The sequence below is a fragment of the Cebus imitator genome, unplaced genomic scaffold (genome assembly GCF_001604975.1).
Source record: "Cebus imitator isolate Cc_AM_T3 unplaced genomic scaffold, Cebus_imitator-1.0 Scaffold44, whole genome shotgun sequence".
Classification (NCBI taxonomy): domain Eukaryota; kingdom Metazoa; phylum Chordata; class Mammalia; order Primates; family Cebidae; genus Cebus; species Cebus imitator.
In genome coordinates, this window is record NW_016107359.1 from 5,794,076 (window position 1) to 5,806,008 (window position 11,933).

An 11,933-nucleotide genomic window follows, 5' to 3' on the forward strand; every position below is an offset into this window, starting at 1 on the left:
AAGAGAGGTCAAAAGTGACATGTGTTCTCAATGTACCCCATTCCTTTTGGGCAGTTGTTACGAAGCTCTTTGGTGAATAATAGAACTCAGGCCAAGGTAGCGGAGGAGCTGGGCATGCAGGAGTACGCCATAACCAACGACAAGACCAAGCGGCCCGTGGCCCTTCGCACCAAGACTTTGGCGGACCTTTTGGAATGTGAGTGCCACTCACTCTTCTCTCAACCTACAGGTTCAAAGTTTAAGTCCATCCTCATTATGTTCTGGCTAAAGAAACCTTTTTTTGCGATTTTAATTTTTATTTATGCTTTTTACCAAAGCCTTTCTTAAGGAAAATAATTTGAAACTAAGGCATGTGAATAATGAATTTTATGTTTAATCTATGCTCAGTGGTACCCCCCAATACATACCTCTCCACCCTAACGCTCAGCTCCCATGTCCCTTTGTGTGAAACAGTACGTAATAGAATATGAAGATCAGTTGTTGTCAGTCAGAGCCTTTTTGCCACCCAGCAGCCTTCACATAGGGGCACAGAAGAGAGAAGGGTAATTTATTCACTAAATACTAAAACGATTATCCATTGTTTTGAATAAGCGCAAAGCTCCATGGACAAATGTCATCTTTTGCAGTTTCCGACATGGTCTGGTAGCATTGTAAATAATCCTATTATAGTTAACGAAAGGATTATATACATAGTTGTATTGTTTGTATTACTTCAAAATAAGTGGGCCATTCACTGAGCCTTAGAACTTTTTTTTTGAATGTTATGGTATTTTTGACAATTGGAATTATATTCAAGTATCAAAGTCTACCATGCAAAACCAGCTTATTTACAAAGCGCAAAGGCATTCTGACTAAGGAACTTAAAAGAACTTCTTTTGCAATGAAAGAAAAGTAATTTAAAGATGAAAATCACATAAAAATTAAATTGAGAGATCATTCTCATTGAATTTTTTTTTTAGCTCAATGAAAGCTATTTTTATTCCTTCTTTTGAAAATGCACCATTTGTTTGCTTTGTTAAGATCCCTTTAAATGAGGTCATCCTTGGGGGTCACCAATTATGAACGCAAAATTTGATATATTGTTGTCATTAAGATCAGTATTAAGTTTTTCTTTCTTTTTTTTAATAAATCCAGATTGAATTTATAAATTGTCCCATTTCTGTTCATAAAATTTAACACTGAATCCTTATAAAACGGGATCTTAGGATTGGTGTTGAAAAAGCGAGACCCAAGGATATGTGTATTCTGGCATCATATCTAATCTTCAAGTGATATTTTGACTGATTTGATGATAACAGGGTTGGGTGCTCAGATCCCATTTTTTTTCCCCAATACACAGAGGCATTCTTTGTACCTTGTAAACTATTCATTTAGTCCTTAGCTAAATGCAGTTTGGTCTTTGTACTCTATGATTTGTATCTTACACATCTCTTGCTGCGTCTGATATTAATGATAAAAAGTAGAATAAGATGAAATTGTAATGCTAAAAAATAAAGAGGGCCTGGAAGTTGAAACTATTACTCAAATTTTGCTTAAAAGTCTAGGTCTCTTAGTCTTTCTGATAAATGTCAATGATCATGGTTTATTTTAAAGAATTCTTTTTTCCCCAGCATTTATTGCAGCGCTGTACATTGATAAGGATTTGGAATATGTTCATACTTTCATGAATGTCTGCTTCTTTCCACGATTAAAAGTAAGCTCATATAAAGTTTGATTTAGTGATCTGCGTTATGTTTGGTGATCCCAGAACCCGTTACTAAATAGTTTTTGGGGACTTCCACAGGAGTTCATTTTGAATCAGGATTGGAATGACCCCAAATCCCAGCTTCAGCAGTGTTGTTTGACACTTAGGACAGAAGGAAAAGAGCCAGACATTCCTCTGTACAAGTAAGTACTTGCTACTGGCACACCATTGGATCCAGCGTGCTTAGAGTTGACTTTCCATTGCCTTGAAAACGAGTCACTGTGGGGTGATCACGACCAGAACCCAGGATTGAGACTCTTTACTGTCAATGTGGCTCTGGCCCCACAGGGAAACTCACTGTCTCTCAGTCTTAGCTGCAGTAATTGGCTCCCAATCCCCTATCTCTCTGCTCTCTCCCATTCCTAAAATTCTCTGTGAATTACTGCCTGGTAGGGAGACAAACTAAGATGATGACATCAAAAAGAAAATTTGGATTCAGTGATTTTTATATACATTGTTATATTTGTCTTCTTGCTTGTAACCTCTGCTGGGCTGTGCCTCTAGATGAGAAGATCATGTATGAATATTTGTAGCAATATTTGAGTGCCTTTCTGCACTTCCCCTTGAACCCCTATTGGGTTCAACTTGGAATTTTTCTTCTCAGAATGTGTTTCAAAGCCATCATGAACTTCAAATATCTTTATCCTTTGAGTGGCAGCCAAAAGTCATTAAAAAGGAATGTAGGCGAGCAGTGGGTCACTGCACTGCTTCATACCCGTTTTGATCAAAACAGGAGGTTCAGCTCTGAAGTAGAGTAATTATCTTGAGGCACACACAGGTTGATTAAGAAGATGCTTTCAAAGTGGAATTACAAAATGAAAGGATTATTGAAATAGGTGAATTGCATCTCAAGGTATTGTCTGGGTAAATGATTTTAAGGATGTTTAAAGATTGTTTCAAAGCCGTTTCACCCGTGTGGATGTATCCGCATGTGCAAGCATGCACGTGTGTGTGTGTTCTGTAGCGAGTAAAAGCTCCCCTTTGGACTTTCTCAAATTTCAAAATACACAAGGAAAAACGTTAGGCAGTTAGGAATTTTCAGTCCTTTCACATGTTTTTATTTAACAGTCACAGCACTTTATAGGCCTTTTTGCTAAAGAAAAACTAAGGCCAGAAGAAGAGGGTGAGTCACCCCACAGCAAGCTGCTATAAATTACGCCAGAAGCTGTCACTGTTAAACAGTATTTCCTTTATTTATTGGGGGAAAAAGTCCCAAATGTTTAGAAATAGCACTTTAATATGTGCCTAATAAGCATAATGAATATCCAAACTGTATTCTCTGAAAGGCTCATAGCATTTCCTCATCAGAGTGATAATTAAGTTTAAATAAATAAAATGAGGACGCTAAACTTTCCATAGCACATGCATGATTACTGTAATAAGTACTACCTTAAAGAAGCCGCTGGTGCACATTCATCTCGAGTGTATGAACACAGGGGAAATTGCTATGCTCCCTTCTCATAAATCCCCCAAATGAAAGTCCAAGATGAGTTTGTTCTTTTTATCAAGATGATGGGGTTGTTTTACATGGTTTTTTTTCAAGATTACTGTGTTCATTGCATTATCTTTGTTGGCTACTTTTAATTTCCCTTTTCCATGAAGTTATCAGTTTTACTGCATTTGAAATCTGCACCATGTCATTAAAATCCAGAGTACCTGGAGCTTTGTTTTTTTGGTGATCGTGTTATGTACTTGGCATTATAGCATACCTTTGAAATGATCTCAGATATTTCAGAAATTAAATATGTTTTCTGATCTTTTAGATAAGATACCAGACATTAGAAAGAATCCATAGAGACGTGAAAGCATTCAATGTGGCTTGAGGTGTATTACCCCAATATTTATTGTTTTGGGCTGTGGTTAGCACTGAAAACCAATAGACTGGAGCTCTGAACTTTTCATGATAAAAGTTTGTGAATATGCACACTTAGAAATTCTTTAAAAATATTTTACACTTCATTGTTAGCCTTTCGATGTTGTTTATATTACTTTGGGAAGAAATATTAAAATGCAATGCAGAATTTAAAAAAATTTCTACTTCAAACGTTCTTGATATTTGTCGGGTTAGCAAGTCAAAAACTTACTCTTTTTATACCTTTCCTCCATTTTCACATTCCCTGTTATTTTACTTTCCTCTGTCTCGGGAGTAAGTACACAGTTTTCCTCATAGTTACATAGTAGCCATGATAAACCACACTTTATTGTAATTAACATACTTTCCTGTCCCTTTCAGGACGCTGCAGACAGTGGGCCCATCCCATGCCCGAACCTACACTGTGGCTGTTTATTTCAAGGGAGAAAGAATAGGCTGTGGGAAAGGACCAAGGTAGGAGACGAAATTACCTGGAATTGCTTTGAATGAACATCCTATGTGTGTAATTCCCTAACTGGCATTTCCAAACTCAATCATCTGTCTTTTTTAACTCAGAGAATAAAATGTTCAAGAGTAGTAGCAAAGTGAATTCCAAGGATTAATGTACCCACATTCATTGTCTCAAAGCCAAGCCCTGAATCAGCCCTGGACGGTGGGAATTCCATTGTTCAGGGGGCTTTAGCTACCTTGAGAAAACCACACTACCTGGTTAGAAGGTCTGCCTAGTTTTAGTTACCCAGAAGAGTGCACTTTGACGCAAGCTGTGCATGTAGAATGTGTCATGTTGCACATGACACAGCCGTTATACTTTTATCTTTTTTAGAGATAGAGTCTCACTTTGTCACCCAGTCTGGGGTGTAGTGGCGTGATCTCTATTCACTGCAACCTCTGCTTCCGAGGTTCAAGTGATCCTTGTGCCTTGGCCGAGGCACAAGAATCTGGGATTACAGGCATACGCCACCATGCTAGGCTAATTTTTGTATTTTTAGTAGAGACAGGATTTCGCCATGTTGACCAGGCTGGTCTTGAACTACTGACCTCAAGTGGTGTGCCCACCTCGGCCTCTCAAAGTGCTAGAATTGTAGGCATGAGCCACTGCACCCAACCCTGTTAGACATTTGATTTACTACTACTTACCTGAGCTATGTGAAAATGCTAGCATCTTTAGGTGAAAAAAATTATGTATATTATCACCTTTCTTTGAACCCTCTAGTCTATATCTTAAACTGAGAAATGATTTGAAACCTGTCTATATATATATATATATATTTTATTCTTTTCTGCTTTAAACTTTACAGGGAAGGTATTCAAGCTTAAGTATGAAATGCTTCAGACCTAATATAAATGGAAGGCATTTTATTGCAGTATTAAAGTGTGGAGTGAATAACTTAAGGATGCTTTGTGCAGATCAGTGGCATTTCTGCATGCTCTTGCGTATATTCCTATCTGTGCAATTCATTGTGTGACAGTGGAAATAATCAGAGGAGATTTTATGCACCAGACATGACAATCAGCCTGAAAAATTTGTAGCCGTACCTTGCATTTTTGGAAAAAAAGAATCTTGAAATTAAAGTGTATCTTACTTTTATTTAATAGTATTCAGCAAGCGGAAATGGGAGCAGCAATGGACGCACTTGAAAAATGTAAGCCTATTTCTTTTTCTATAATTATCTTCATAATATAATGAGTGTTTTATGGAAAGAAAATGAGGAAGGAGAAAAATGGTAAGTACTGATAAAATGTGATCTTGTTTTCTTCAGAGAATGTAGTAGAATGTGAGACATTCTAAAATGGGCTCATATTTAAAAATGAAAGTATTCCTGAGTGCTTTTTGATTTGCATTTTCCTTTTTTGCTTAGAGTCCTACTCTTGGTGCAAGTAACCTGTGTGAAAAACCTACTGTGTTTTCTTTCTTCCTTTCCTTTCTTTCTTTCTCTCCCTCCCTCCCTTCCTTCCCCCCTTCCTCCGTCCCTCCCTCCTTCCTTCCTTTTTCTTTCTCTTTCTTTTCTTTCCTTTCTTTTTTTGAGACAGAGTTTCCCTCTGTCGCCCAGGCTGGAGTGCAATGGTACAGTCTTGGCTCACTGCAACCTTCGCCTCCTGAGTTCAGGTGATTCTCCTGCCTCAGCCTCCCCAGTAGCTGGGATTGCAGGTGCCTGCTACCATGCCTGGCTAATTTTTTTGTATTTTTTAATAGATGGGATTTTACCATATTGGCCAGGCTGGTCTCAAACTCTTGACCTCAGATGATCCACCCACCTCGGTCTCCCAAAGTGCTGGGATTACAGGCATGAGCATACCCAGCCTGTGTTTTCTTTCATACATTCTCTATTCTCCAAAATCTTGTAACAGTTTACATGTGAAAGTTTTTTCTTTTTTGTTTTTGGCCATTGTTTTATTGAATGGGCTGTTTTTACACACTTCTCTACACCTTTCTTTTTTGCTCACTAATATATCATGAGCAGCCCTGCACATTATAGAAAACAGTTTCAATTCATTGTTAGTGGCTACATAATATTTTCTGCTATAGATGTGCTATATTTTATTCAGCCTTTTTATTATTGGTGGATACTGGTGTTTTTTTTAATCATCACCACCAATAAATGTTATATATTGGTTCTTTTTAGTTCTGTGGAATAGGTTCCCAGGAGTGGGATGTGTAGGTTGAAGAAACTTCAATTACTTGATTGACCTTGTAGGAAACTGCATCGTCTTTTGTAAACTGAAGGCTTACGTGCAAGGGATTTTTCTTCTGAGGTCAATTGTGCTGAGCAGCAGAACCTGTGGGCACCTCATGACAATGCGATTCTATTTTGCTTCAAGTACTCCGCCAAATGAGGCGGGAGACAGCAAAGTGCAGGAAGCTGGAAGTGAAGAGGCCCAGAATCCTCAGGCAGGGGAGAGATTCCAGGAAAGGCAAGCAGGCCAAGAGCCAAGTGGCAATCAGCAGACAGACCTTCCTGTTGGGGGCAGAGAGGTGGTGGGAACAGAAGCTGGTACTGCCAGGGCCAAGCATCCATGGATTGTTCACTGAGAGTTTTAAGTTGGCTATTGGGAGCTTCGTCCATTGTATATATAAATTTGTAGTCAGAGTGAAATTTTTGTTTGTTTTCAATTATAAAACAATTCTGGAGAGATCACCTATTCTGAGACAGGCCTGCATATTCATACTAGGAGGAGTGAGTTGTTTGTTTAAACTACTGGAAAGCAATTTGGCAGTATGTAGCAGGTCCTTAAAGAAGTTCATACCCTTGGTAGGCCAAGGCGGAAGGATCACTTGAGGCCAAGAGTTAGAGACCAGCCTGGGGAATAGTGAGTCCCTGTCTCTACAAAAAATTAAAACAAAAACAAAAAATATTAGCCAGGCTTGGTGGCATGCACCTGTAGTGCCAGCTACTTGGAAGGCTAAGGCCCGAGAATCACTTGAGCCCAAGAGTTTGAGGCTGCAGTGAACTATGATCATGCCACTGCACTCCATCCTGGGCAACTGAGTGAGATACTGTCTCTTCCCTTCCCCCACAAAAAAGTTTGTACCATGAGAATCATGACAACTTGATTTGTGATAGCACGAAAAAAAAAATCAAACTATGTGTTTAAGAGTAGGAAATTGTTTAGTAAATTGTGGTATACCCCATGTTAGAAAACATTTTCTGTAAAGGGCCAGATAGCAGGCATTTCAGATTTCACAGACCATAGTCTCTGTCGCAATTCTTCAACTCTGCCATCATAGCCCACTGGCCTGGATAGTATGCAAACTAACAGGTGTGTCTGTTTAATGGGAGTGTCTGTCTACCAATAAAACTTTATTTATAAAAACAGATGGATAGCTGTATTTGGCCTGTGGATAGCAGTTTACCAACCCTTCCTATATGGGAAAATGCTTATACTAGAATAAGTGTAAAAAAGTATACCCATAAATACATACCTATACTGTACTTTCCCAATGAGTAGATAGGTAAATGATTTTAAATGTTCCAGTGTCTAGGGGTGTGTGTGTGTATACAGGCATATATATACACACACACATATATGTATACGTATATATACATATACATATATACAGCTAGTGCTCGACTTACGACCACGATTGGTTCCAACAGACCGGTCATAACACGATTTGGTCGTAAGTTGAGTAGGCTGTATGTACAGTACTGTGAAATGATGTTATAAAAAATCTTTAAGTCATATTTTATCATAATTTTCTTTCATTATTGTTATATATCATAATTTTCTTTGTTCATTTTATGCCATTTGTATCATCTCTACACCATTTTGTTTCTTATTTTTACATTCGTCAGGTTTAAGTAAAACACTGCATTACCAGTACAACTGGTTTAATATTTGCAAAACATACAAAATTACAAAATACAGGTGCATACGAAAATATAAAATACAGGTGTAAAAAATACCATAGAAAACATTTTCCCAATTGCAAAACATATCAAAATATATAAACATGTACGAAACATTTTATTGGCCGTTTTTGAATTTGATCTTCCATCCACATATAGCAATTTCTCCATTTCGTGGATGGGCCCGCTTCGTTGTTTTGTTATAACTCTTGATCGCATGGGTGCAGAACCTTTCACAGCTTCACGAATTCTTTCTTTATCTTTCAAAATCGTCGACACAGTTGAGTGTGATAACTTCGTATCACGTGCGATCACATTCACTTTCTTTCCTCCGTACTGCTTAATTACCTTCATTTTCGTGTCGAGATCGATGGCCTTTCTTTCCTTCTTGGCAGGCTGAGGTGTAGACAAAGACAATTTCCTCTTGATAGACATCTTGGGAGGGGTTTGATGAATAATATCCAAGACACAAAACACAAATTGCTGTACCGAGTCTGGGATAACAGTTGAAATGGTGCACGCGGAGATGGTAGTGCTGCCGGAAGCTGGTCCACACTGTCATACGCCCAGCTGGGCAACGTTTGAGCTGCCAGATGCTGAGCAGTCATGGCTAGCTATTGTGGTCGTAAAGTCGAATGGTCGTAAGTTGCATAGGTCGTAAGTCGAACAGTACCTGTATGTATATATACGTGTGTGTGAATACAGGCATATACACACACATATACACACATACATGTATATATGTATATACACAAATTTACATTGCATATATATGTAGTATAACTTCATAGGAAAAAGGCTATAAGGATATATTTTAAAAGTTTTATCAATAGTTAAATCTGAGTTGTGTTTTTCAAATGCAAATTTGATTTTATCGTAGAGTTTACTGACGGAATAGAGTTCATTTTGTAGAAACTTGCTTTACAGCTAACTTCGTGGGATTTATTTTTTTTAAAGTACTTATATTTGAAACTTACATAAAGAATCAATTTGATCAGTTTTGGAATAGGATTTTGTTACTGTTTTATTTCCAAAATACAGATATCATATTTCTCTTTTCTCTGGGCTGGGTGCAGTGGCTCACATCTGTAATCACAGCACTTTGGGAGGCCAAGGCAGGAGAATCACCTGAGGCCAGGAGTTTGAGACCAGCCTGGCCAACATGGCGAAACACCATCTCTGCTAAAAATACAAAATTAGCTGGGTGTGGTGGCACGCACCTATAATCCCAGCTACTCAGGAGGCTGAGGCAGAGAATCACTTGAACCTGGGAGGCAGAGGCTGCAGTGAGCTGAGATCGCACCACAGCACTCCAGCCAGGGTGACAGAGTGAGAGTCGATCTCTAAATAAATAAATAATCAATCGACCAGTCTCTGACTCTGAGACGTACCAGGGTCTTTGCTGATTCCCCACCTGTCTTTCAGATTCTTTTCCTACTACCCTGTTCCTTCTTTAATCTGGTGTGAGGATGGTATACTATATAATTAAGAGGGAAAAAAGAATTTAGGATGTATTATACAGTCATCTCCCCTTATCCATGGGGGATACCTGACCCCAGTTGATGCCTAAAACTGCAGATAAAATGGAATATTATATAGACTGTACTTTTCTTACACATGCAAAATGTAATTGAAAGATGAAATTTATAAATTAGGCACAGGAACAGATTAATAACTAAATAAATGGAACAATAAAAACATATTGTAATAAAAGTTGTGTGCCATGTACCCTTGATTGTATGCTGTGCCTGCTGTCTCCTGCTCTCTCTCTCAGAATGTCTTACTGTATGTTACTCACCTATTTTTGGCCCATGGTTGATCACAGGTAAATGAAACCATGGAGAGTGAGATCATTGATGAGGGGACTGCTGTATATGGGGACTGCTGTATATGTAGGTCCACTTCATTACTCATCATCCTTAAAGCAAATCAATGAATTTGCCTCCAGGGATGCCATGCTCTCCCACATCTTAGATTCTTCATGTGTTTAAAACATGATGTTATGTGTCTGCGTCAACCAACTAAGTTTTCTACTTGAGTTACTTTTGAAAATACAGCTTTGGGCCTGTCATCGCAAACTTAAAAATTAATTATCAGACATAATGACTTAGAAAGTGGCCTCTTTTTGTCCACCTGATCTTTCTTTGCTCTTTTCTGAAACTTTAATTCTTGGTAAATAATGGTGTGATGATATCATTTGTTTGAAGTTTTTAGTTTCAGCTTTTCAAAAACTGTGACTCCATTTTGCTGTATCCCTTCATCTCTCCCCGAAAGTCACCTGTTGCCAGGAGACTGATGCCAAAGCACCTGCTTGGTACCATTCCCAAGCCACACGTCTGTGTTTTGACATTTCTGTATGTTTGTTACCTGTTATACCCAAGTTCACATCAGATATTGAAATTTACAATCAGGAGTGCTCATCCAGACTTCCAATATGTTTTTGAGTGATGAAAGCATAAAGGAAGAAAACAATTTTCTTTCTTGTGCCTTACAAAATACACTTATGGATATTTCATATGCATGTATGTTTGTGTGTCTGTTTAGTTGCATCATTCTTTGTTCTAGTGGCTATCCTTTATTAAGTATAAAATTTATCTCCTTGTGTCAGATAATTTTCCCCAGATGGCCCATCAGAAGCGGTTCATCGAACGGAAGTACAGACAAGAGTTAAAAGAAATGAGGTGGGAAAGAGAGCATCAAGAGAGAGAGCCAGAAGAGACTGAAGACATAAAGAAATAAAGGAGGGCACACAAGCGTGGAGTATTTACTTGCCCAGTAACTGTGACTGTTGTCTGTTGAGACCTAGCCCAGTTTTCCTATAGACAATGAATGAAGTGTTCTCACTGAAATAAAATGCAGAGTCAAATAGCTGTTGTTGTTTTACTGATCTGTTTTTAGCTGGATGTTCTTTATTACGAAGTATTAGATTTTTCATCTATTTAATGGAAAACCACTTTCGTGAATGTGCATTATTTCCTTTTATTTTGCTCTTTAAATAATAAAATTCAAGAAGCATATTCTATGTGGAATAGATCCTGTTTTTCTACCTCTGTTGCCAGTTGTGACCCTAGACCTTCAATTGACAAAAAATTGACTTTACTAGACATTTTGACTACACTCTAGTAACATCTATACTTTTTTAAATCTCTTTATTTCTAAGCAGATTTTCAACTTTCATCTGGTGGCTGTTTATCAAGTTATCAGCTGCAAATATTGAACTTACCTCTCCCTAAGCAGTGAGAGTTTTGTAGAAGGAATCCGCTTAACAATTAATTGGCTAATAAGAGAAGGGGAAAGACTGATACTCAAGTCACATCGATTCTTCAAATCGTTAGAATAGGAGAGAAATCATGATTCTAAGCCAGGCCACACTTTAAACCAAGTGCTCTCACCTTGGGGTTAGTGGAACCTTTAAGAAGTTAGTGAACAGACTTCAGGGAAGTCAAAACCTCCCAATACTATATTCAATTTTCTGTGTGTGTTTGAGATTTGAGAGGGCCCGGGGAAGGAGGAGGGTTTACAGCTTTTATCAGTACCTCTAAGTGGGCCCTGCAGTAAAAGGCTAACATGACATTAAAAGACATGACATATTTTAAAAAGTCATTTAAACTGAACATCACTGGTTTCTTATTAATAAAGGCAAAACTTCTTTGTAAAACAAATATATTTCATTCATCATTTCAGCAAATATATAGTGAGTGCTTCCTTTGCATCATGCTGTTCTAGTCTCTGGGGCTGTAGCAGTGAACAGAACAAACTCCCCTGGTCCTCGAGGAGCTTGGGTGCTAGTGCAGGAATACCCACGATAGACGAAGAGCCCACTGGCAAGAAATCAAGCAGGGACTTGTGGTGGGTAGTTTTCAATGAGGTGGTTGAAAACTACCTGAAAGGGTATCAGTTAAGATAGGAAAGAGGAGAGGAAGTGAACCACTCAGGTGTCTGTGAGTGTTTCAGTTGCACACATGAT

The 11,933-nt window shown here is 38.3% G+C and overlaps 1 protein-coding gene across 5 annotated transcripts in view; it reads left to right on the forward strand.

The window, feature by feature from the left end:
* Positions 1-10,988, forward strand: part of DROSHA (drosha ribonuclease III) — a 140,076-nt gene extending 129,088 nt beyond the window's left edge. For 3 of the 5 annotated variants that reach the window (XM_017526833.2, XM_037737875.1, XM_037737876.1), the window contains 6 exons: positions 55-196; positions 1,611-1,693; positions 1,784-1,887; positions 3,978-4,070; positions 5,214-5,260; positions 10,575-10,988. In XM_017526833.2, coding sequence (XP_017382322.1) covers positions 55-196; positions 1,611-1,693; positions 1,784-1,887; positions 3,978-4,070; positions 5,214-5,260; positions 10,575-10,705 — 600 coding nt within the window. In that variant the 3' untranslated portion in view covers positions 10,706-10,988. The remainder of the gene's footprint in view (positions 1-54; positions 197-1,610; positions 1,694-1,783; positions 1,888-3,977; positions 4,071-5,213; positions 5,261-10,574) is intronic. The other 2 variants (XM_017526834.2, XM_017526835.2) reach the window with 1 other exon arrangement.
* Positions 10,989-11,933: the final 945 nt, after the last annotated feature.